The 27,254-nt window shown below is 38.3% G+C and overlaps 1 protein-coding gene across 3 annotated transcripts in view; it reads right to left on the bottom strand.

Annotated features, from left to right (window-relative positions):
• The window catches only part of LOC120530198 (nucleolar protein 4-like), a 432,135-nt gene that overhangs the window by 33,912 nt on the left and 370,969 nt on the right, over positions 1-27,254 (bottom strand). For all 3 annotated transcript variants that reach the window (XM_039754462.1, XM_039754461.1, XM_039754463.1), the window contains one exon: positions 26,284-26,397. In XM_039754462.1, coding sequence (XP_039610396.1) covers positions 26,284-26,397 — 114 coding nt within the window. The remainder of the gene's footprint in view (positions 1-26,283; positions 26,398-27,254) is intronic.

A 27,254-nucleotide genomic window follows, 5' to 3' on the forward strand; every position in this document is an offset into this window, starting at 1 on the left:
AAGGGTCTGTTGTGATCAGGTCATTGCAACTATAGGCCAGACAAAATGACAAGCAGCTTCAAAGTGTAATTCTATGAAAGAATGTACAGTCTGCAGGTATGAGCTTTCTATTATATAATGCCTTACATTATCTATCAGAACTTTACATAAGCTCGAGAAACAGAAATATATAAATCTACTCTATATATATAAAATGCTAAGCCTGAAAGTGCAATGATTTTGTGCACCAATTTTATGTAATGTTTTTATGTCATGCTTTAAATTGGTCTTATTTTAAAACCTACATATACATGTTTGGTATCATTCTTTTTAGAATTTATCAAACTTTAATGTGATGTTGTTAGAACAACAGCCACAGTCCAATCACTTTTTATTCGTGTGAATGCTGTTGTCAGACAGTTCCTGCACTCTCAGATCCAAGCAGGGTCGAAAATAAAAGACAAAGAGTAGAAGACAAAGTGGAATGTCCTAAATGCAGAGCAGGTTAGAGATTATGAAAGTACTAAAATTCGAAAGTCTCAAAAAACTGATAGTAAAGATCACATTAGCGCTAACACATGGAAATAATGGAACAGCGAAAAGAGATTGAATATATGGACATAGGTGATATGACAGAAGTATGTAGATATTATTTGGCTTTAAGCTTTAAGTTGGAGATTTATAGAATGTCTAATTCGTGTTGAGATCATGTAAAAGTAGTGTTTCTTCCCAATGAATTAAAAGATTGGTCATTTGGTGAAAGTGAAATCCACATACGCGAGCAGCAGAGACACAAAGTGGCTGGCGCGAAGCACAGGCCAGGGAGGTTGGCGAATGAAGTAAGCAGGGGGTGAAGCCCCCTAGTAATATATGAATAATAAACAAACAACTCACTAAACACATATTAGAACTTCTGGATTGGAGACCGGAGAACTGCTGCAATCAATAACAGAACTATAGGTGGCAGTGAGATGGTCAGATGAGTCCAGATGTTTATTTGAAGACGTTAACATTTGAATAAAGAAGAGTCAGCTTGTTTTGTCTGAAAAAATAACATGCCATCAGATATTGGTTCAGAATTACTACAGGATGATGCAACCGCTCCTAGGCAGTAACATGGACAAATGTAGTCAGCTTTTATTGTGATGTGCTCACATCTACTTCATAAGACTCTGGACCACTTTGTCTGATCAAATTAGATGAAAGCTGTCCTGCATTAACTAGCATCCAAAATACGCCTAAGCTGGTTCTCCTCAATAACCAAACGTCACAGTATCAGGAACAGTCCGTGACTTGCCATAACACGTAAAAGCTCATCCAACTTATTTAAAAATGATTGAAAATTCCACATTTATGGAGACAGGCCAATTCTGAGTCCTTTCCACTTTACTTTTATCCTTGCTGTGTTTTCTTTCCATCTTTGGTGGAGCTGCTTCTGTGATATGGTGCAATACTCAGCAGTGATCGCAGAGCTACCAGATGAGTAGGGGAACATTTAATATTTCCTTCTTTACGTGCCCAGAGTCTCCTACATTCTCCAATGTTATAGACAATTGTTCAAAATAAACTAGATCCATTAGCATTAAAACTTAAGGAGGAAGTAAAGAATTTAGGTGTAATCATGGACTCTGACCTAAACGTTAAATTGCCCATAATACTAGGACTGTATTTTTATAGAGAGTTCATGATGAATACCCACAAGCTGGATAGGGAACTGATGATTTCTTTGTCACTTGCATCTTACTGCTGATAAGGAGCAATTAAAAACAGTAAATGCAGCTGTTCAAGACTAAAATAAGCAATTAAGGGTGGGAAATCTTCAGGATCAAGGCAACTAAAATGAAGTGTCATACTTTTCTGCTGTCTAATCAAATGCTTACAGAGTGCCCAGTTCTTTTTAACACAATGAAATCCTTAGCGCGGCTCTCCCAGTTACAAATAAAACAGCAGAACTCAGTATATCAGAGCTGAATTCCTAGTCACAGTGCCACTACCTTTGGATCAGGACAGATGTTCCAGTTGTAGTTGTTGGATTTTTTTATGTGTACTAATATGAGAGGAAATCACAAAAATAGGTGATTGCAATAAAGTAATACAAGGTAGGAAAATTTAAAAGTGATTACTGTGATGAGCAGGCCAAAATCCATAAGCTACACTGAAAAGTGTTCAGGAAACAAAATCTTCATTGTTCAAAGTCAAAAAATGCTGAATTTCCCTCAAATGGTGGGGACAAAATAACATGCAAATATTTTACTGTCTTTGCAACTTCCCAAATCTAGGATTTTAGGAGGGAAGGAAGAAATAACAAATCACAATTTAGTTAGATCAATGTGAAAAAAAAATGAATGAAATATTAATGAACAAATTCATATATGTTGTAAATGCTGACATTCATACCTCAGGGGTGCAAAAAACTACAAATGTTTCTTTGAAATTGCATAGATATTTCAAAGATTTTGAACTGAAAGGGTAAATATAAGAAAACTTCCACATATACAGTATAAGATAAAAATGAAAAAAAATAAAAGAGATTGAATTATGTATTTATCTTATGAGCTAACTTATTCCTGTTGGGTTTTATTCAATGTAGATGCTAGTTTCTTTTTTTGTTATTTACTTTTATTTTGTTTTGGGAGCTGGAGCTTATCCAAGCAGAAAATGGTCAAAGCAGAACAGAGAAAAAGAAAAAAAATACACACACTTGAGTAAAATAAACATCCAGAAGGGAACAGAAATAAATATACATCTCTGAATTGATGGATGAGTTTGGAGTATTCTGAACAGAGATTCAAAATCATTTATACTACCAGATTATTACAATGTTATGCTGTACCTGTACCTTCTGTGGACGCAACAAGCTGGACCTGCTGTATCCAAACGTTAATTCATTTAAATGCAAATCTGTGCTACAACTGGACAGGTCTGACCGTCTTACTGCCACGTACAAAGTCTGTTATCCAAGCCAGACATTCTAATGAGTTATATTATATTTTTTTCCTTTCCCTTGAGCTTTTGTAAAGCTGTAATTTCCCTTTGGGGACAAATAAAGTCAGTCAGTCAATCAGTCCGTCTGTACGTCTTTCTGTCTGTCTGTCTGTTCAGCACTACATCTGCTTCTTTAACATCTTCTGTTATTGGGACATGGCAATGATTTCAGTGATGTTTAAGATTAACAACTCCTTTTGTGATTTACTAAATTGATTGTATTTAGACTAAATTATTGCAGTGTGTGCTTGATTGTTGTATTTCTTGTAATTTCTGTTACAAAGGGCTGGGATTACTTTTTAGATCTATTTGGTACCTGTTATTCCTTTTCTGTACTATCCAATAACACATGTAATATTTTTAAACTTTAGCTTCCTTAAAGAGTTCAGGACAAATCCTAGTGTAGCTCTTAGCTTTGTATTTATTCATCATCTCTCTTAAATTGGCCATGATCCTTACTGCCATGGGAGTTCAACTTTAAGAAAACTATGAACCCAGTGAAAGAAAGGGATTGCTATAAAATACTTGGGAAGTGTGACGATGGAAAATAAAAAGTGTATTCTGACCTATCAGGGACATCTGTCCTTAAATTTGCAGGTGGATGAAGGAACACAATTCAAATGAATTAATATTCTGAGTGTGCAATCTATCGAAAATCATTGTACTGATTAGCTCTATGGATCATAATATGTTTTTTAAAAAAATAAAGTGTAGAAATCAAACTTGAGAGAATATTGATTTAGGTTGAGTTATACTAAATCAATTAAATGTACACTCTTAAGGTGTACACTGTGTTTAACTGGAAGTTCATTTGTAATGAAAAACTGGGCAGGTGGAGAAGCCATCTTATATATGAGAGATCAGTACCTGTCATGGACACCGACTTGTCATTAACAATGGGAGAACAAAACATCACAGAGTAGGCTACAACAGGATTAATAATAATGATATCTTGCTTCATTCAGTAGCCTAACCTTGACAATATGTATTACTTCAGTTTAAATGCTGATCATCCATCCATCCATCCATTATCCAACCTGCTATATCCTAACTACAGGATCACGGGGGTCCGCGGGAGCCAATCCCAGCCAAGTCAAGTCAGGAAACAAACCCTGGGCAGGGCGTCAGCCCACCGCAGATGCTGATCATTTATATTGAAAGATTCAGAGCAGAGGATTATAGTAATACCTTTATGAACATAATGCACCTTCTCTCTCGCTGTCATGATTTGGCTTTTTGTTCTTTATTTTTTTTAGCTTTTCTCTAATAATTGAAACTTTCTTCTGGCTGTTTTAGAGATCACATTTGTTTCTCAATTTGATGAAGTTTTAATATTGTTATATTTAAATCATACTTTTCCACAATGCCATTGGAAACATTTGTTTTAATAGTTGCTTGCCGTTGTTAGGCAGGACGGCCTCGAGTATGCGGTACGTGAAGTCATCACTGCGCCAGAATAAAAAGTTAAGATCATGCAGTTCCTAGTTAGTCCAAGTTTGTTTGGGTTCAACTTAGAAAAATCTTCAGTGCTATTTCTTGTGCATCATTTTGATCCCTGGTTACAAAATCTTTAAAGTCTTTCGGCTTTTGTTTTGCTTCAGTTTACGTGCAAATCCTAGTTTTCAACTCTTAGCAGGCTTTATTCTTTATAGAACTTAGTTTTACTATTTGTTACTCATTTTTGGACTTATTATTGAATCGCATGGCTGTGATTTACAATTTGTGTGACTTTTTTTTTCAGTGGAAGCCACCACTTTGAGTATCTGTTGCGACAGCTCGTTGTTAGGCCCCATCATTACTGCAACCATTTAAGCTGGCACCATGTAGGTAAGCTTTGTCTAAATTTGTTTCGTTTTGGCTTAGTTATATTTTTTGACTTCTGTTTCTAAGTGTGCCTTCTGTTTCAACTTTATTTTTTAAATCTGTCATCTCTTGGCCCTTTCTCTTTCCAAACATATCTGCCATTGTTTTAGCTGTGGCGAAGCACACGTTTGAGAAGCCTGGTCTTTAATATACAATGGAACGAAAGTTTGCAATACTTGCAGAAAGGCCTTATAGGCTGCTTTGGTGTTTTTAGTGACCCAGTGGTTCCCCATGGATAGCATATTATTTATCTTATCTGTTTATTTTATTATTTGTTCGTTCTTTTTGTTTGTCACTATTCATTTTCATGCCAGTAATAAATTCCCTTTTTTTATATAGTGTTGCTTCCTCTGCACTTGTCTGGATAGAAAAGTCGCTATGAGAGCACACTGTCTTCTTCACAGTCTCTTATCTTTTCATTTTTTGGCAATTTTCTTATATTACTTTACTTTTAGTGTTTATATGCTTTTAAGAGGTAAGATGCCAGTTTCACACAAAGCAAAAAAATACTTGTATCAGACCAAATTTAAAATCATCAATCAACATAGAAAAGATTCATTTTCCTTCAGACGTGACGCCCACTAAAGAGACAAACACTAGCAGATAGCTAATTTAAATCTTAATCTAAGGCTGAATAAAGCTCGAAAATGTAGCATTAAACTGAATAAATAGTATAGATAAAGTGTCTAATTAGACAAAAATGATGTTCCACTTTATTATAGGGCTAATTAGCTATTGAACCTACAGCATTAGACCTCCTGAATTAACTGATGACCTATGGAGCTACAGCCGAAAATGACAGATGGCAGCCACTGACTAATAGCACAGCCGACTTGGCAAATGCAAATGGCCGCTTTTTGGAGTACATCTACAGTGTTTTTGTGAAATCTATTAATTTAAACTGAGAGTTACCATTTTTAGTGATTACCAATAAAGCTTTTTGGTTTATTATAGTAATACTGTCATGTATCAAAATATTATACAGTATATGCAGATCAAAACTTTACATTATCTTCTATGGTTATACTGTTTGTAAATATTTTGATGTCTTGTACTTAGATATACAACAGTCTAGATTTAATTGTCCTAAATAATTTAACCAGCTATTATTTTTTAAAACTGCTTAATCTGATTTTAGTATTGCAGGGGGCTTATCCTGAAAGTGTGTACCAAAGTACATGCACACTAAACACAATATGCGTAACACAGCAAAGCTTTGAAATACAAAGGGAAACTGTACTGCCAGACATGCGAAATCCATTCAGGTGCCAACCAAACCAGATTTAATACTCCACAACCATGAGGCTGCTTCACTATACAGTAATACTCTGCCACTTCCAAATTTATTTTAGAATCTGTGTATGGCTCAGAAAAACAAATGGATGGGAGAATAACATAGGCAGTCAAAAACTGAGCAAGGCAGTATACCATCCAACAGTCTGCAGTGGGCCAAAACAGGACCCCCTAATGAACAGATGGGCCTGCTTTGCTGTTAACCACCAGATGCCTAAGTGTTGTCTTCCCTTTCACCTCAAATTATAAAGGTTTTTTTTTTTTTTCTGTGGCTGTTTCCTTTTTGTAAGGGAACATTTGCCTTTTACCTTGATGGCTATGAGGAATTCAATGTTTTAATTTCCTGCACAAAGTCTCGAGTTTGGGTGCTAAATTAGCCATATGATGTGCCCTTACAGTGGCCTCAGCCTAACATACTCACGCCACTTAATACAGTATTTACCTGAGCTTTTGAGCATTTCAGAAATAACTGTGCAGGTGGCAGGGTTGGCAAGTAGCTGCCCTAATAGTCTGGGGTAAAGGATCTCAATTTCATTAATTAGGTATCCACACTCACGAAACACTTAATCAGGAAAGCACATTGCCATTTATTCTATTTAAAAAGGGGTCTGCAGGTACTCTCTATCTATCTTTCTATCTATTTATCTATCGATCTATCATACAGTGCCTTTCACTCTATCTATCTATCTTTCATATAGTGCCTTTCACTCTATCTATCTATCTATCTATCTATCATTTAGTGCCTTTCACTCTATCTATCTATCTATCATATAGTGCCTTTCACTCTATCTATCTATCTATCTATCTATCATATAGTGCCTTTCACTCTATCTATCTATCTATCTATCTATCATATAGTGCCTTTCATTCTATCTATCTATCTATCTATCTATCTATCTATCAATCATATAGTGCCTTTCACTCACTCTATCTATCATATAGTGCCTTTCTATCTATCTATCTATCTATCTATCTATCTATCTATCTATCTATCTATCATATAGTGCCTTTCATTCTATCTATCTATCTATCTATCTATCTATCTATCTATCTATCTATCTATCTATCTATCTATCACTTTTATACTTTGTTTTAGTTAACTCACTTATTCATTTTTATTTTCTAAAGTATACAGTGATGACTACCACTGTTTGCATTTGCATTTCTGTCAATAGGAGCACCAAAAGGTCAAGTGAAGTGCACAAGCAGTCAATAGCACTTTCAATAGTCAAAGATCCACACTTATATAATTCTTTATTTAATGTATTTTTAGTTCTAACTAATTTGCCAGAGGAAACAACCGCTGTGCATATTGTTATGGGTATTGTGCAAAGTAAATGCCCCTAAACTTGACCTTTGCCTTGAGTGCATAATCGCCAGCTCATGGAGCTTGAACCCTCTTTCAGATCCCAGTTGTGCTTTATCTGTAGAGTTTGATATTCTGCTTATGTACTGTATGTGTGGCTTTCCTCCATTCCACAAGGTTTTTTTTGCCACAGTTTGAAGACATACAGTCTGCTACACAGCAAATCTACATTCACTCAGTGTGAATATGCATGAATGTCTGCTGGGACAAAACAGAGTTCCAGCCTAGAATAGTATGCCATTACTTCTGGGATATGCAGAGTGGCCGCTTCAATAGGTATCCCATAAATGCCAAAGGGCACTCTGCTCTGTTGGGCCCTTGAGCAAGGCCCTTAACCTGCAATTGCTGAGTGCATTGAGTAGTGGGAAAAGCGCTATATAAATGCAAAGAATTATTATTATTATTATTACATCTGCCCTTCCAATGTAAGTGACTGCTGAGTCAATGAGAAGTTGAAGGTGCAAAAAATGATTTATGAAAATTAGCCGGGTAAGTATCAAAAGAAAGTGCGTGTGTACACTTTAGAGGAAGAATATGCATGACTAAAGATTTAAATGGCTTCAAGAAAGGGAACCAATGGAGGGCAGGCATGTTAGCATGAATCCACCACAAACAGTCACCTTGTTGATATTTCAAGAATATAAAAAAATGGTAAATGGCCTGTATTTGATATAGCGCCTAACTAGAGTTCAAGAACCCCCCTAGGCGCTTTACAACACAACAGTCATTCACCCATTCACACACACATTCATACGCTGGTGATGATAAGCTACTATGTAGCCACAGCTGCCCTGGGGCACACTGACAGAAGTGAGGCTGCCGAACACTGGCGCCACCAATCCTTCCGACCACCACCAGCAGGCAAGGTAGGTTAAGTGTCTTACACCACTAAAAAAAAATATCCATCCAATGGCATCTGTGTGGTTGAAAACAAACTACTAGAAAAAAAGTTGCCCAAGGAGATTGGCACGATGAGTTACAGTCTCTCACCTTAGACTCGGGTACAATAGTTGGTGCAACTAGGGGTGCATCAGAACATTCAACTTGTCATGGATGCCAAAGTCCACATGCAGATGAAAAAAAAAATCAAGACACTCCAGTTACAGTGAACTATGGAACACAAACATTGGGCATTATAAGAGTGGATGAACCTCACTTTCAGCTAATTTAGATTGATGGGAGGACCCGAATCCATAGAAAAATCCATGAATCCATAATTGCATTCTGTAAAATATCAACAAAGAAGACTTAAGGTTGTGTAATGGTGTGGAGAGTACATTCATTACTCATTTTAGACTCCATGACACTAGCAAAACAATATCTGAATGCCTATCTGGCAGCAGTGAAGAAGATTTTTCAGTGGAATCATTTGCTGCGTTACAACTGTAGAAAAGTACTGGAATCAGTGACGAGTGAAGTGATCTGTGGATAATTGAATTCACAGTGAAACTCTGTGTTTTGCTTCCCAAAATAATTTGCAAAATAAATTGTGTTTCACTTCCAGTGAAATGTGTGCCATTCACACATTGAGAAAGATATTAAGTTCCTTTCTGGAAGCATTTCTATCCTTAATTTTGCTTCCATCTACTTGCAGGTTCATTTTTAAATGAAACTTTCCAGTAATAATATTAAACAAAAGGTTAAAGGAAGAGTGCATATCGTCAACTAGAATTAGGTACTTGTTAGGTTTTTGCAGTGGCGTCTTTCCGTGTAGTGAGTTTTCCAGTGGAGCAAACAGAATAATGTTCAAAGAGTGAATTTTGGTGTGTTTTTATGTGAACAATATGAAGACTCTCACATTTTAAAAAACACACTGCACTCCTCTAAAGTGATGTGAAGGACAGGCATAATTAGAAGTAATTTCAGCAGTCTGGTATGGATTACGTGCATTACACAGTTGCAGAAAGGAACACAGTTAAAGATGGAAATGGAAATGAGGCTTTAGGAAGTAGCATTCCTTGTTTTCACCAAAAAATAACCTTTAAACCCACTCAGAAATCTTTAGTGAGTTTCACTTTTCACAATAGCAAAATCATCTAAGAAACAAATTTTAGTGTCAGTTTCACAAAACTGTATGTAGGTCAAAACTCCCCTTTTCCCCCAACATTAAGTGGAATGTCCTTGAAATATGAGACTGAATTCAACTTAAAAATATTAATTTCCGATCACCAAATCTCCATCTAATCAAACATCTGTGAAACAGAATGAAATATGTGGAGTAAAGATCCACCACTACCTTATCTTATCTGCAACAAATATGGGATACACGGAAATTGACATGGATTCGCATTCTTCTGCTACACTGTCAACACCTTGTACAGTCCGTACCTTGATAAATGTAGGCCATTTTAAGGGCAAATGAAAGACCAACATGTCTTAGGTACAGGGTACCTAATAAATTGGCCACTCTGCTGCCCTAAAAGCCTGTCTGCAAGAATGTAGTTAAAAACAGAAAATATTATTATGACCCTTCAACTATAATAAAAGCATTTCAAACCTAATTCAGGGCGGCACAGTGACGCAGTGGGCAGCGTTGCTGCCTCACAGTTAGGAGACCCAGGTTCACGTCCCGGGTCCTCCCTGCGTGGAGTTTGCAAGTTCTCCCCGTGTCTGCCTGGGTTTCCTCCCACAGTCCAAAGACATGCAAGTTAGGTGTATTGGTGATCCTAAATTGTCTGTTTCTAATGTGTATAAATCATACATGTATCAGAAACCAAATATTGGCCAGCTGAAACTGGGAAAAAACAGTTAAATAATTAATGCATAGGTGAGAAAACATACAGTATATAAAACTGAGTTTAGTTGAATGCAAATGAAACACAAATCATAAATACGTATTACACCTTTAGAACTGTGAATTCATTGAATTTAAATAGAAATATTCTGGCATGATAGAACAGGCCTATCCCAAGGTGCGATTATGACTAAGTAGAGCTCCTTCTCTAGCTACTTCAAAAACCAAGGACAGAACCTGAAGAAACTCCTGCTTCACTGATCCATCAAGATACAAGCATAAGGAGGAGAGATCACAATCACCAGCAGGAGCACACACTTGCCTTGGGATGCCAAAAACCTTCCAATAAAACCATACTAGCCTACCCAGTGATTTATCATTGGAGACACAACACATGCAGAATAAGCAAATTGAACGTGTTTTTTTGTTACCACAAAGAATGAGAAGATCCAATAGCCAAGTGTTACAAGCTGTGTACTCTGTTAGAGTATGTTACATGGAAGGACACTGTGGCCCACCCTATTTAATCAAAGGCTACCCAATTTAAGAGTCCTGGTGCCACTACTGGTACACAACAAAACCATCTTTCCCTGACCTGAAACATGCCAACATAGAGTGCACCAACCAGCAACCGGCTCAATTAAGATACATATGTCATTTTGGTCTTTCTCTATGTTTTGTCCTTATCCTAATAAGAAGCCACATTTTAACTGTACAATGGGTGGGGACAATAAGGTCTGCTATGCAAAATTATCATTATAATCCCTGACCTTCCTGGTCCCCTCTGTACACTGTCAAAGTGCACGATGATGTAGTGTCAGTTTCACAGCAACATAATCCAATGTGCATATATAAAGATGACATGTGGTTAATGAGTTGGACATGATGGGTAAAGGCCCCACTGCTTATTTTCTCAGAATGTGGCCCTGACCAAGTCATTTCACCTGCATATGCTATCATTTTTATTTGATCTCCATAAAATATATGTTGCACTATCCCTATAAAGCACTTAGTAGTGCGGTGTACCTCGACAGGCACAATATAAAATAAAGATGGACTGCAAATCCATTTTGAATAGTTTCTGTTACATATCATTAAATTGGTAACAAATTCAGCTTGTCAGGACTGTGTCACCGGAGCTCATTTACAGTATGTGCAGTAAGAATTCAGAACAGAACACATTCATGAAATTCCAACTTTTATTAATATAATTTTATAGAAGCTACCCAAGTTCAATTGTCATTCACGCCAGACCAAGCATTTGGAAGCAGGCAGATTATTTTAACTTGATACTATTGTGAGTGACCTTTATGGTGGAGGAGTCCATGTTAACATGACAGTCCACTGACTACATAATACATTACTTTTCCCTGAGCTAAGCGGTGTCGACATAAGTGTCCATTAGATCATTAAGCAATATAGTATTTCTCCTCCGGAACTGAAGTTTTGCGTGTCAGAGTTGAATGTGGTTGGTGCCAAAAATAATTAAGTGAGCTGTGCAAAACGTCATAGTGACTGTGAATAGCTGAGAGACAAGGGTGCTGTCAATTAAGGCTTTAATGCTGGATTGCCACATTCACTCCTGAAAGCAGCCAAATCCTATTTGTCTGAACCGATTCACATCCTGCAGCCCACCACAGTTTTTTTCACACCAAGGAACGGAAACAGGTGCTTCTTATCAGTGTCAACAACACTCTGTTTGCAAGAGGTTCAAGAACAGGCGCACAGAGTTACCAGGTAACTGCAGGGCAAATGGACGTTAACACAGAACTGTGAGTTTATGCCACATCAAAAAACAAGCTCATAGAAATGACTTGCACAGGAAATCGTCAGACTATAGAAATGGACTCCTTTTAGTAAGTTAAGTTATTCAACATTGGACAAAAGCACTAAAGCTTCATTTTCTGTCAACAGGAGATACAAACATCACGTCTAGCCTTTTGAGGCTGCTGCTATGACAACTGAACAGAGGCAATTGTCAGGTCAGCTTTCACCATATATGTCTGGGACATAATTGCGTTGTCAAAGACCTAATAGCCTTTTACCTCTATGCCTTAAATCGCTAAAAGCAGATGTACTCAGCTTAATAAACACATTTCCACTTGTCTGGGAAAGAACTATTGTACAATGATTTCTTCTATTTGACCATATATGGCGTGTCATCCAAAACACAATTTTGTTAGTTGAAAGGACAAGTAATCTTCTGTAAAACATTTTGTAAAGACTCCTTAACAAATGAGTTTCATTTTTGTTTATGACAAACTGTATGTCATGCGTCATTCAATTATCTATCTACTGATTGTCAAAGAGTGATACTTCACATGTGCCTACCAGGACTAAGCACTGGGATTCACAAGAAAGGGATGTAGAAGATTTCAGAGAATTTACGTATCTGTCTATATTTTCCACAGCTTTGCATTTGGCCACCTGAAAAAATATCTATGAGCCATAGCAAATTCTATCTACCCCTATCGGAAAGTTCAAGTATCAGTTTACTTACAGGACCAATAGATTAAATGAAGATGCTATCATCCTTTCTCTCCACACTGCCTTGGAATATCAGGGTATGCCAAACATAAATGTCAGGGCACTTTTCGTTGTCTTCAGCTCAGCCTTTAATACAGCCATTCCCAATGCACTGCAGTCCAAATTTGATAGCTAGCCTGGGATTAAGCCCAACAATCTGTAGCTGGACATTCTGCCCCCAGAATGACAGGTTTGGAAAGTGTACATCATCCACTCTCATCCTGAACAGTGGTTTCCCACAGGATTGTGTACTGAGCCCTTTACTCCATGATCTCTACATCCATGACTGTCTGCCTCCTCACCCAACAAACACCACGGTGAGGTCTGCAGATGACACAATGGTAATTGTTTTGATTACCAATAACAATGAGCTGGCATACAAAGGTGAGGTAAGGAACTTGACAATCCGGTGCTCTGCCAACAATCCCATCCTTAACACCTAGAGAGACTGAGGTGAACTTCAAGAAGAAAAAAAGAACTGACACTGGTCCCCTGCTCATAAATGGTGAATTTGTTGAGTGGGTCTCCAGTTTCAAATTTCTGGGGCCCACAAATTACAGAGGACTTCTCTTGGGCCAAACACGCCACAATTACCATCAAGAAGGCACAGACCTTAGAAGACTGAAGAGAATGAGGCTCCACTAGGATCTTCTTGTGAACTTCAATTGATGTATAGTGGAAAGTGTACTGACACATTGCATCACAGCATGGTATGCTGGTTGCACGAAGGAAGAAAAGTAGTCTCTGCATGGGTCATCAGAACTTCCCAAAAAACATCGTTACACAGTTGCCAGCAGTCAAAGTGTCAAAGCATGTTCTCCAACATCATTGAAAGCCTCACCCACTCAGAACATCATATCTTTAAACTGCTCCCTTCTGGGAAAGAATACAGGAGTATCCATGTACGTACTGCAAGACTGAAAAACAGCTTCTTTCTCAGGGCTGTTAAACTACTGAATGCTGTGTCACACTAATTAACTTCCCTTATGTGCAATATTATATTGTATTATATGGGCAATATATTTTAAGTTGAATCGACCGTAGGGTGTTAGCCACTGATTATGCTACAACTCTTGTGCACTTTGTTTTTATTATACATAAAGTCACAAGATAACTTTTACCAGTCCAGGTTGAGAGGGGGCACTGGCACTATGTCCTCCTGTGTTCTTGCCGCAGTACCAAGAAGATGTTTGGTGAGGGCATTTGCCTCTTCCAGTCCCCCACCTATATATATCCCAAGGCAACCGGAAGGAGGCGTCAAACTGTGAAAATAACACACTGCAGGACAGAGCTCCTACCTATTGACTGACGACAAACCCTTTACAAAGTCCGATGGCTCTTTTGTTTAATTTTTTGGAGTATTCACGTTCCATTTTTGCACCCTGAGCACCAACTTTTATTTTCATTTGATTAAATGGGGATGATTGGGTTGGTGCACCAAACATTTCTTCATTGCTGTTTCATTCCTCAACCAAAATATATATATATTTTACCACTAAAAAATTTGTTTAGTTAAATATTTATTATGTATGGTTTTTAAAGAAAACTCAGGGAATCTTGTTGTTTGTTCTCCTTCAGTGATACAATGACAATAAAGTCTTCCTATCTTCTTATCTTATCTTATAGCCCTTCTAAGTAGTAGCTACCAATGGGTGAACCCGAAGATTACTTTTGCTACCTGAGCTGCCTGAGTTATAACATTACCCTTATCTCTCATTTCATGTAATTACACAAATTAAAAAAAAAATCAACTCAACCAGAAATTGAATTTTGTGTCAGTATTACTATTGGGAACATGTGATTTTCATCTCATGCATTTCATTTGCTTTCATTAAAAAATGAGACCAAATCTTGAATTACTTTTTGCATGAATTCAGCAGCAAATTAACAGCAATCTCACATTTCTTCCAAATTTGCAACTGGAAGCAAATATAAACAGAATAAAGTGGGAAGGTACAACTCCACAAATGATAACTCCAAATACTCTTGTAACTGAAGAATTCAGCATATATACCAACGTCATCTATTTTGTGAGTCAAATTTAATCAATTGTAACCTAGTTTTCTTTGCTTAGGTTGTGCTCCCCTTGCAGTGCATCCCAACTGGGCTAATGGCTTGTAAATGTAGCCCTTCACCCCACGGCGATTGTGGAAATAAAACCACTTCACCAGTCAAAATGATGGGTAACTGCTCATGCTTAACTGATTGATTGGGTTTCTGACTACTAGAATTTTTTTGGAAATGGGTTAATTCTAACTCAAACCTGTTACACTCCCCCTTGTCACGGCAATGTGTTTTTGTGACGCTGCATCCTCCGCCTTGGTGAATCTGGGCTATGGCACCAATGGAACCAGGTTCTCTTTGCTGGGATGGTGATCCGTTCACAGTACATTCCCACTAGGCTTGTTGAATGCCACAGTGGGTCACCTATCTGCATTGAGTTCTGTAAGCAACTACCTAAGCCAATTGAACCAAAAGAAAACTCTTCCTGTCCAAGTTACTAATTGGGCTTCTGACTGCAAGGGTGTGTCTTCTTGAAAGTGGGCTTGTCCAAGTCGAACCTATCTACAGAGTATATGGCCTCATGGAGCTACAGTAGAGCCTCTACAAACAGCACTGAAGGCAGCAGGCACTCTCAGCCACACCCACAATCACTCATGTACTGGGCCAGCTTCAAATCATTTGCTATTTTAGCATTCCCACTTTTGAGTGGAGGGAGGAAGGTGGAATACTCTAAAGAAACAGTTCAGGTGAGGTCGGGTTGGCAAGCATGCAATGAAACAGTGCACTGCCACACTCACAACACGACGAAACACCTCAGTATCCTAGTTGGCAACCTCCTCCAAACAGACACGTGGCCCAGTCCCACCCTCTGGAAATGACCCTCTATCTGTTGCAGCCAGGTGTTATATGGGTGTCCCCTTGGCCTGGTCCAGCCACTCGGATTCTCAACAGTGAGGATCCTGCAAGCTGGATCATCCTCGGTGAATTGTGCCACATGGCTGTAGTCCCGTATCTGACACTCTCTCACAATGCAGGTAATGTGCCTCATTCAGGACTCCATAAGCAACTGCTCGTTCGACACAAAGTCAAACCAGCCGTACCCAAGGATTCTCCAAAGAAACACAGAACCAAAGGAGTCCAGTGTTCATCTCAGGTCACTGGATAGCGTCCATGTCTCACAACCATATAGCAAAACAATAAGCACCAGGACTCTAAAGACTTGGACCTTTGTCCTTTTGCAGAAATATCAGGGGCGCCACACACTCTTTTGCAGTGACCTCATGACCCCCCATGCTCTTCCAATCCATCTACTGACTTCATAGGCTGAGTCACCAGAGACAAGAATGTCACTGCCAAGGTAAGGAAACCTCTCAACAAGGTCAACACTCTCTCCGCAAACAGACACACTGCTGATGGCTGCGCCCAAGAGATCATGAAAGGCCTGGATTTTCATTTTTATCCAGGACACACACAAGCCCAGACACTCAAGATTCCTCGCTCACTCTCTCAAAAGCCCCGATTAAAGCCTCCATTGACTTTGCGAAAATCACAGCATCGTCAGCAAAGTCAACATCAGTGAACCTTTCTTCACACACAGATGCCCCGCAGCCGCTGGACCCCATGACCTTGCCCAACACCCAATCCATGCACGCACTGAACAGAGTAGGAGAAAGCATACACCCCTGACGAACCCCAGAATCAACTGGGAAAAACGCAGAGGTCCTGCCTCCACCCTGCACAGCACTTACAGTACTAGTGTACAGGACAGCCATGATATCCAGCAACTTTGAAGGGATCCCGCAAAGTCTGAGGATGTCCCACAGGGCAGCTCAATCAACTGAGTCAAACACTTTATGAAAATTGGCAAAGGATGCAAAGAAACTGCTGATATTTGCGTTTGCGCTCCATGAGAACCCTCAGTGCCAGAATGCAGTTGATAGTAGACTTCTTAGGCATCAAGGCAGACTGCTCTGGTTGCTGGTAGGTGAGCAAGTGATCACAGATCCTATCGAAGATGACCCTAGCATGGATCTTACCCGGCACCAAGAGCAGTGTTATCCCCCTATAGTTGCCGCAATCCAGGTGATCACCGTTTCTTTTTGCAGATAGGGACGAGGAGTCCTGTTTTCCAGTGAGTTGGGATTGCAGACTCTGAAATAAAGTGTGATCCTCACAAAGATCATGACCAAGTCAGGAATGAGTGAAGATCTCTTAAGCTGTGAGTCAGAGGTACTAGACACCACACAAACCTGCAACTACATTTTATAATAATATGATAGACTATTTCATTTTATATTTAAACTACCATTTAGAGAGCAGGCATTTTCTTGAACTCTGCACTCTTTCAAAAGTTGGTGGAAAACTGCAGACTCTTCCAGGCTGTTTTCTAAAAACACTTTAAAGTGAGCTGAAGGGTAATCCCATTTGTTCATTTGAAACTAAATCAAACACATCATGGATTCTTGAGTTTTAACTGACTGAATAATACAAATATGACTCTTCTTCATTATGAAGAAAACACAGGATTCTCTGTTGCAAGTACCATAAATAATAAAGAAGCAGCAGACTTGTTTCTCATCCAGAAAAGTTGCCTTTTAGATTTTTTTGCACCGTCTTCTACAAATCAGAACTGTCTTGATTTTTTATGAGTGTAAGAAATTTCTGACAGAATCAAATATGTGATTTCAACAGATGTATTTTTCATTGCCCTCTGGTTTAATTCCCTCAGATCTGTTCCTTCTTTTAGAATAACACACTGTCAGCTCCATTCTGGTTTCTTCAGCATCTGACCAACACACTTACGGCATTGCTGTTTGCCTGCTTAGGTTAATCATATAAAATGCAAACACTTTCAAGAATAATGATATCACTGCTTCTCAAACACAAGGCTCTTATATAGTATGTGTGTGTGTGTGTGTAAAGTATATATATACCTCAAGACATTTATGAAATTGCAGTTGAACAGAATTATTAAAAGGATACAGTGGCAACCCTCCTTTCCAATGGCAAATACATCTTGCTTTTATGGGGTATGTACATATTTATTTTATTACAACAGACTACTGGCACCAGAACCAACCCTGCAGCCTGTGCCTGCTTGGGGCCTCGGCCTTCAGCTTGGGCTCTCAGCTGTCTGGTGCTCAGTCTGAGACTCTTTCTCAATGAATACAACCAGCTACTGTATAACGACCTCAAGAATGGTCCTTATCCTGACTTTTTAATTGCTTTCTACTCTCATGTGTAAGTGAGTGTAAGTGTGTCTAGTAAAGAACTTCAATACCTTGAAGGGTTAGAGCCTGAGGTCTACCCAAATCTGTCCAAATATTCTCAAAAGACCCTGAAATTGACAAATGAATGAAAAGTGTCATACAGAGCCTTCAAAAAGTATTCAGCTCCCTTTACTTTTTTATTTTTGTATGTTGTAGCAGTACAATTAAATTGTTTAAAGTAATTTTTCCTCCATCAAAGAACACTCAATACCCCAGAATAGCAAAGCAAAAACAAGAATTTAGGATTTCTTGCAAATTTATTAAAAATAAAAAAAATATCACATTGCCACAAGTGTTCAGGCCCTTGAATTTGACTCAGGTGCACTTGTTTATGGTCCACTTTTGGTAAATTTATTTAATTGCACATAATTAGGAAAGGTAATCGCCTGTCTATATAAGGCCGCACATTTCAGCAAAAACCAAGCCATGAGGTCAAATAAATTGTGTCGAGAGACAGGTCTGGGGAAGGCCACAAAAAAAACTGTGTGCCATTGAAGGACAGCCACAACTGTTCCTAGAGTTGGCTGCCTGGCCAAACTGAGCAATTAGGGGGTGGGGAAGGAGAGCCTCGGTAAAAGAGGTGACCAACAATCTGATGTGGTCACTCTGGCTAAGAACATGCGTGGAGATGGAAGAGGCCTTTACAAGAACAAACACCACTGCAACATTCCACTAAGCTGTGCTCTATGGACGAGTGGCCAAATGACACATGAAAGCCCATCAGGAGTTTGCACCTAAAGGACTCTCTGAATGTGAGAAATAAGACACTCTGGTCTGATGAAACCAAAATTGAACTGTGTAGTCTCAATTGTAAGGGTCGTGTCTAAAGTTCAATACCATTCCAATGGTAAAGCTTGATGGTGGCAGCTTTATGCTGTGGAGTGTTTTGTAAGCAGCAATGACTGCAAGACTAGACAGGGTTGAGTGAAAGATGAACAAATAAAAGTTTATACTTAGAAAGGAAAAAAGAACTGCTCCAGAGAGATCTGGACCTCATATTGTGCTGAAGGTTCACCTTCCAAAAGGACAAAGCTAAGGTGACAGGAGTGGCTTAAGGTCAACTCTGTGAATGTCCTTGGGTATCCCAGTTAGAGCCTGGACTTGAACCCAATCAAACAACTCTGAAGAAACCTGAAAATAACTATCCACTGATGATCTTCATCCAACCTGACAGAGCTTGAAAGGATCTGCAGAGAAGAATGGCGGAGAATCCCCAAATCTATGTGTGTGAAGCTTGTCGTATCAGATCCAAGAAGACCCTTTAATTGCTGTCAAAGGTGCTTCAATGGAGTACTGAGTAAAACATCTGAGTAATGGTGTCAATGTAATATTTAAGTTTATAGTGTGAATACATTTGCAAAAATTTCTAAAATCTTATTTCTGCTTTGTCATTCTGGAGTATTGAGTGCTGCTTGATGACAGAAACATGAATTTGCAACATAACCAATTGTGTGAAAAGTGAAGGGGTCGGAATACATTCTGAAGTTACCGTAAACAGTCTTTGAACCAAATGCTACATTTCTAATAGTAATAATCATCATAATACATTTTAATCACTGTGAACTTCTTAGATAAAATGGATTTTCAAACTACTGCAGTCTGTATAATGTAGATTATATTGTATGCACACCCACAATAACACCTCTGAAAAAATACAGACAGAAATATAATGGGGAAAATGAACAAAAATAATAATCAGCTTACCGGGACAGATACAGTACCTGTAAATTAGCATGAAGAATACAAGGCAGTCTGTTCCATTTCAAGATTCAAAGTTGAGTTACTTTATTTTTAGTTTTCAGGTAGCGGTTTGCCTGTCAGCTAGCTCACAGTTTAAAGTTGTACTGTCATCAGCACCTGATTTGTTGGTACCTGTCATTGTCATTTCATTGTGTCATGTTTATTTTTCACTACGCCTAGACATTATTATTTTTTTTAGTGATATTTCGGGTCCTATGTCTCATGCATAAATAAAAGACGCTTTTGGAGTCCAGAAGTGGAACTGCTATGATAACATATTACAATATAAGATCAAATAAGATCGGAAATCTTCAAACAGGCCTTGGCCTACAAATAAGGTAGAGGAGGACCATCAAACCCCTGAGCAAAAATGTCAAACCTTAATGATAAATTTCATTTAGTCTGATTAATTAATTAAATCCAGAAATCTCTGAGAAAACAAAAATAGTCAAAGCTATTCAATATTCAAAAGAAACCAAAAAAGAACTCCAAGAACTAAATATAAAAAGAATTTTGTATTGTCTCAGAAGAAAAAAGGTGAGAGCTTTTAAGCAAAGGAAATAAGACATTGGCAAAAACATGCTAAGATTGTAAGCAAAAATCAAAGTCAAAGTGGTACTAGCAGAAGTTGTTAACAAAATGGAGACCAGAAATTTAGAAAATGCTAAATAGTCTTAATGGATATATCAACAAGCTCAGAGAGAAAATGGCAAAAAAAATTACCCTTTTAATCGTTCTTTGTAATCAGCATTGAGGTTGTGACCTGTGTGGCCACTTCCACAACATAGCAATTAAGTCACAAAATGGTGTGAAAACATGCTATAAATATACACATTACAAAATAAATTTCAAAATGTTAAACAGAAGCCAAAAATAAATAATAACCACAGAAAAATACTCCTGGTAGTCTAAAACAGAAAAGAATGAAACCATCTCACAACAAAATAAATAAAAAATATAAACTCTCTAAGACCAAATGGGTCTAAAATGCAAAATTCAAAATCCTCGATATAAAAGCATCCATCCATCCATTATCCAACCCGTTATATCCTAACTACAGGTTCACGGGGGTCTTCTGGAGCCAATCCCAGCCAACACAGGGCGCAAGGCAGGAAACAAACCCCGGGCAGGGCGCCAGCCTACCGCAGGACACACACTAGGGACAATTTAGAATCGCCAATGCACCTAACCTGCATGTCTTTGGACTGTGGGAGGAAACCGGAGTACCGATACAAAAGCAATTAGATGAAAAAACAAAAAAAATTTTAAAAATCAAATATGAACACAAAACTGGAAAACAATGGAAGATACAAAGAAGGAAGTAATGAGTACAAGCAAAGAGCTGAGACAATTAAATGGTATATGTAGGGCTGGTTAGTTCACACCTGAAGGACATAAGCACCTTATTGTAGATGAAGGGCTGGGGCAAAATTACAAGAAATACAAAAAGTGAACAAAGAGAAAAATTACAGAGTTCACAAAAAGTGCAAAATCTCCCAAAGAAAGAAATACTTGGAACAGAAGCACAGTATTGAATTAAAATGAAAGAATTTCCCAGGAAAATTCCAGGATCATTTGATTGTTTAGGGAAACCCCTTTTTAAGTAAAATTTACTTCCTAGTTTGTCAGACCTCACTGTCTACAAGTATTCCTAGTCCAAGCTACAGTGCCAATTTGTGAGTCAACTCCCTGAAAAGAACACTTTTATTAAACTTATTTTGTGGCCTTTGAGGGTGCCTATACTGCCCTTATAGAATGTTTGTGATTATGCAATTAGTAAATTTGGCTACTTCAAACAAATTCTTGACATATTTGGATGTATTGTAATCTCCTTTGTCTATGCTCTCGATTGCCAAAGTGTTTGCCAAATCATATGCAGTTCAATTCTGATAATGACAACCTGTTTTGTGTTGAAAGGCAATAGGAAACACTCAGTGATCATGCAAGGTTTGCTTTAGTTAACTTAATTAGAACATTTCACCAGTAATGCAATGCTGATAGATTTATAAAAATTGTTGATTTTTTTTGTACTGCTATATATTATATAATCTTTAAGTTTGCTTTTGGTTTTGGTTTTATGTCATCTTTTTTGTCAGTTTTAACACTGCTTACTCCCTATTGGGATTGTTTCAGAAAAACACAAAATGATCTGAAACCGTACACCACAGATGCCCAGCACACATCATTTTTTTTCTAAATGCAGCTGCCCACCTTCTTCCCCAAACCGCTCATCCCTAGCTTTCTACTGATATGACGTTTTATGAAGTTGACTTGGAGATGCACATTCACTTCACAAACGGATTTAGAAATAAACTCCAACACAAAAGATGAACTTTTCAGAGTACAAAAGCAGCAAACTGATCATAGTCAGAATAGACTTGTAAATGTTGTTGTGACAGTGCGGGTCCTGCTCTATACTCCCTCTTCCAGATTTGGGAGCCCTCGAACCCAACACTGTCATAATGTAACTGGATGAACTGGTCTGACGGGTACAAATCAAACTGAACAAGGGGCTAGTGCAAAAGGTGCAATACTCAGACAAACAAAACTGTGTCCAAAGTGCAGTGCTTCAAAAACAGTACATAAATAAATAATCCGTAAAAACAGGGTGAATAAAAGTAGAAGTTAAAATAATCCAGATAAATAAATCCTGTAAAACGAGGTTAAAAACTACAGGCTGGAAACAGTCCCTTTTTAAAAACCTGGTGCCTTCTTCCTTCTACTTGGTGGCTTCCCTGCTTCTCCCATCAGGCTTTGCAACAAAGGAGTTGCCCTAAATAAAGCTGCAGCTGACGTTCTCTAACTGGTCCAGTAGCCTTCCGTCCCCTGGCTCCATACAGCTCCCACCGGACCGAGACTTTGGTTTCCCAGCAACCAGGTCGCACACACTGGGTCTCACTCTCCCAAGCCTTCCTCACTCCCACTGCCTTCTGTGGCGAGCTAATCACCTTCTGGGACACTCCAGCTCCCGAGATCGCTCAGCTGCAGCCACCACTTCGTACTGCCCCCACCGAGTGTCGGCCTAACACTCCTCTCCTCCCAGCTGCCTGCACTTATCAGCGAGTCTAATCGCTCGCTCACTCCTGCACCAGCTCTTACAACTTCCAGCCTTCCTCTTCTTTCCACCAACCTCAGTTCTCTTTCCTTCTTTCTCCCCTCCATACTCTCGCTCCTGATACTTATAATGGGGATGTGGCACAGGTGTGGCGATTAGCAGCTCCCGGCATCAATTACGGACACGGGTGATCCCACACCTGTACACTTCAGTGCGGAAATGCCCCACCCACATCGTGCTCTTGAACCGCTATGGCCACACAACCATGCCTCCTCCTTAAGCTGGGAGTGCGGCCATTTATTTATTTTAAAAACTTCCATTTCATTTAGAACCGTGGACCTGCTATACCACAGTTGTTCAGCAAGAAATATCAAAACCATGGAATACTAAACTTTCAAAGAGCACTAAGTTGAATCCATATCTCAGACAAAGCCTCCTAATTTATCAGCTCAGGAACAACTGTTTTGAAAATGTGATCATTTTTTTTTTACTTTATTTTTTATTTACTTTACAATGTAGTAACTTATCACATTTCTTGCAACAGTGATATTCAAAACTAAGAATGATAATATGATGTTAATTACATACATAATTTTTAACAAGCTTTTACAACATCATCTATTTTAAAGCTGATCCCAAAGAGCTTTGTGGTGTCTCAAATGGCTTTTATAAGCAGTAGATTCTGAATCAAGTGAAGTAAAAAACACATTTTCTTGCAGTATTATTAGTTGTTAGTTGTGGAAAATCTATTACTAACAGTAGTTCGAATCTTTGTAATCAAAACATTAAGAGCTACCCACCAGGAAGTTACTATGTTGAAGCTTTCTGCTAAAACTGTTGGCTGCTTTGGACTGTGAAGGATATTACGTGGTTGTGGCAGCTTGGCGCTAAACTACAGTGTAAGAAAAATCATCTTCTGCAGATTATGCAGCAGTGAGGTTGATTTATAGTATGTGTAACATAAATACTAAGTACTTGAATATAAACTATATGCAAAATCCAGCCATATTTCAGGTAAGTTCTGTTTTTTACTTGTTTTACTTTTATGGTCACAGAGATTTGTTTCATTTACTCGCTGTGATTTTAAGCAGCAGGAGAAGTGACCTGGTGTGAATGCGGTTCGCTCAAGTCACTTGTGCTGCTCCTACAGAGAGCACCAGGCTGCCACTGCCACTCATGCGACTCTGCTGGTGTTTTTTACGGTTTGCACTGAAGAGAGACAGTCAGATGAGTAAAAGATGAAAATATACAGAAGTTGAAGTTGCCTCTCTCATGATAATTTAAAACAGTAGACTAATCCATAATTAAAGTTGTTAAGAAATTTTCTCTGTTTTAAGATAGTCAAGTTAGAAAATTCACCAATGCTTTGCAATTTAAGTTTTCCAAATTTACAAATATCTGCACACTATACACTCTCTGAGATAACTCAAAAAACCAACAAATATCATTGAAAATACATGTAAAATTTCAATAAAAAAATCAGTCCCATTGAGCCAAGTTGTTTCAGACAGACAGACAAGACAGACATGACGATGTCAGAAGGTATTTTTCACATTAGATGCAAGCGTACCTAAAAAGAGCAGAAAAAAGGGGCCAGATGAATTTATATATAGAACAACTAAAGTGAGTCTGGACAGATTTTTAAATTCTTTATTCTAGACCACTATTTTTGGAGTTGGGGAGTCTTCCCTAAAACAAAGTTCAGACAAGTGGGCATTTGGCATAATCAGTGTTTAAGATCAAAGAAGTAAATATATAACTACAACTGCTGAAGTAATAGGGTTGGCAGAGTGGTAGCACTGCTACCTCACACCAAGGAGACCTGGGTTCATGTCTCAGGTTCTCCCTGCATGGAGTTTGCATGGTCTCCTCGTATCTGTGTGGGTTTCCTCCCACAGTCCAAAAACATGCAGGTTATGTGAATTGGTGATCCTAAATTGGCCCTTAGTGTGGTGTGTGTGTGTGTGTGTTTACCCTATGATGGACTGGCAGCCTGTCCAGGGTTTGTTACTGCCTTGCGCCCTAATGCTTGCTGGGATAGACTCCAATAGATCCCCAAAATTAAGCAGGTTAGAAAATGACTGACTGTACAAGTAATTAACAGAAGTAGAACTTATTTTAGACATATTCTGGAATATGACACTGAGAATCATGGTAAAAAAATATAAATAGATCTGATTTGAGATAAGGAATGAGGCATGAATAATAGAACTGAAGACAAAGCTAATGCTATTGATATTGCACCTCCTTGTGTCCTGATGCTGGACCGAAATCCACAACTCGTTATTGTCAAGCAGCAAAACTTACAGGGAGATTGAAGTGCACTAATTTGATAACAATGTCATATTTTCCACACATATTAGGATGGGACCCATCCAACTTCTGTTTTGACTTCCGACTTCTGACATCTATATCTGTTGCTCAACAATACTAATCATACTGAATGGGAGAGAAAAAGCGAACTAAAAAGGAAGCCTGGCTAGACCCGTTCACTCTGTCATTGTGTGTCATGTCACCGAGATAAGCCACAAGTCGAGTTTACTCCGCACTTCCTTGATTTAGCCTTTTGGCCTGGTCGCTTCCTTTATTCTAGCATTTTGATGCCTTTGGCTCCCTTATGACTTCTGGCCTCTGCTTGTTTTAACCTTGTGTTTGGATTTGCAGACATTAATACATTTTTCTTTGTTATATAATTGTATATCATGGCTTCTGTTCTGCTTGGTGACCAGGTATTGCTCATCTCTTTTGGTAGCTGCTCTTCACAGGTCATGCTGATTTAGTGACCATGGCTAAGCACTAACACTCTGCAGCTTTTGAAATTGCTTATTTAATGCTTTCATAAGACAACATACTATATGTATTAATGACAGAGCACAATGTTAACACCTGCAGTGTTACATTTCGTTCTTGTGTTTGGTTCACACTGTTTACAAAGAAGGTTTATAAAGACCTGGTCCATTATTACATTTTTTACATTACATTCTCTGATTTTTCATCTAGATAAGAATGTGCAGAATTTGGAAAATCATTTTAGGAACCATTGTGACAATCTCATTCATTCAAGCTCATTCTTTGTGTCAATACAAAAATTACCCAAACGCTAGAAACACTCCAGAGGTGTAGGAGAAGGTTCTCTTCTTTATCAAGTTATGATATACAAATGATGTACAGTATAATAAATACCAGCATAACTCTTCCAATTGTACGAAAAGGGGGAGAGTAGTTTTGCTTTCTTAGATGATCTCTGAAGTAGAAGAATCAGCAGTATATTTCTGTATGCTTTTGAGAAATATTTAAGTAACAAACTGTACATGAAACCTGTATCTGAGTTTCTTATGGAATACTCAATATATGACTTAAGGGTTAATTGCATATCTCAGTATTACCAATTTAAGTACGGTTAGAGTCGGAACAAAAGCTACAACACGGAAAACATTTTACCAGTGAGAAACCAGGATCAGACAGATACCTGTGGTCTTTCGAGACGCATCCTCTTTGCGGCATTTCTGCTTTCACTCTCGCAAGCTGAGGCCAAAATGTTCTCTGCTGCCGCTGAAGTGAGGTGTGAAGGAATAGGTCGGGACTAGGGTGGAAAACAACAATTTAAGATGGTTAATAATCAGTGCAGTCATTTTCTCATTACACTCATGCAAAAATATACACTAATGTACCACAAACTAAACATAAAGTGAGCATGCAATGAAATGATTTTTTCACTCCTGTCCATTTCAAATAGCAAAACACTATAATGGCAAACTCAAAATGAAGACTGACTTACCAAGGTAAATAAGGATAGATATGAAAAGAAAAATTTGAAATTTTACAGAACCCCCACCCCCAGCTCTATATGCAGCAATTAGTACTTACAGAGTCACTGGAAAAGACTCTTTTGCACCCTAAATTCATGACACTTTTCATTAATTTTCAGAAATGGTGTAAACTACTATTCAAACTGAGGCCCTACATATTGTTCACAACCAATTGATAGTCTAAAGTTTAGATTAAAAGGTTTCACAACATACTGTAAAGCTCCATTTATTCTAGATGACAATTCATCAAGTGTCATGCTGCCCATACTTTGCAGACACCCAACACAATTGAACCCTTGTTACATTATCCAACTTTATAGAGGCTTTAGACTGCCTCAATGCCATCATCTTTCTGAGTTATAACTATTTAACATTTAATATTCAACCAAGACAAAAGTATTCAGTATCCGGGGCTTCATGCAGCGCATATGACATCAAATTTGATGATATACTAGGATATTCCAAACAAAAGAAAAGAGGCAGGTAAAAAAACATACAAAACACTGAACATTGATTGTAATATGGTGTTCATCTCCCAGACTTTTCAAAAAGAAAAAATGATAAAAATATTCTGAACCGCATAATCTGCAGAGCACTCGAAGCGATTTCACATTACTGTATATCTGCCAGA

This window comes from Polypterus senegalus, chromosome 5 (assembly GCF_016835505.1).
Source record: "Polypterus senegalus isolate Bchr_013 chromosome 5, ASM1683550v1, whole genome shotgun sequence".
Classification (NCBI taxonomy): Eukaryota; Metazoa; Chordata; class Cladistia; order Polypteriformes; family Polypteridae; genus Polypterus; species Polypterus senegalus.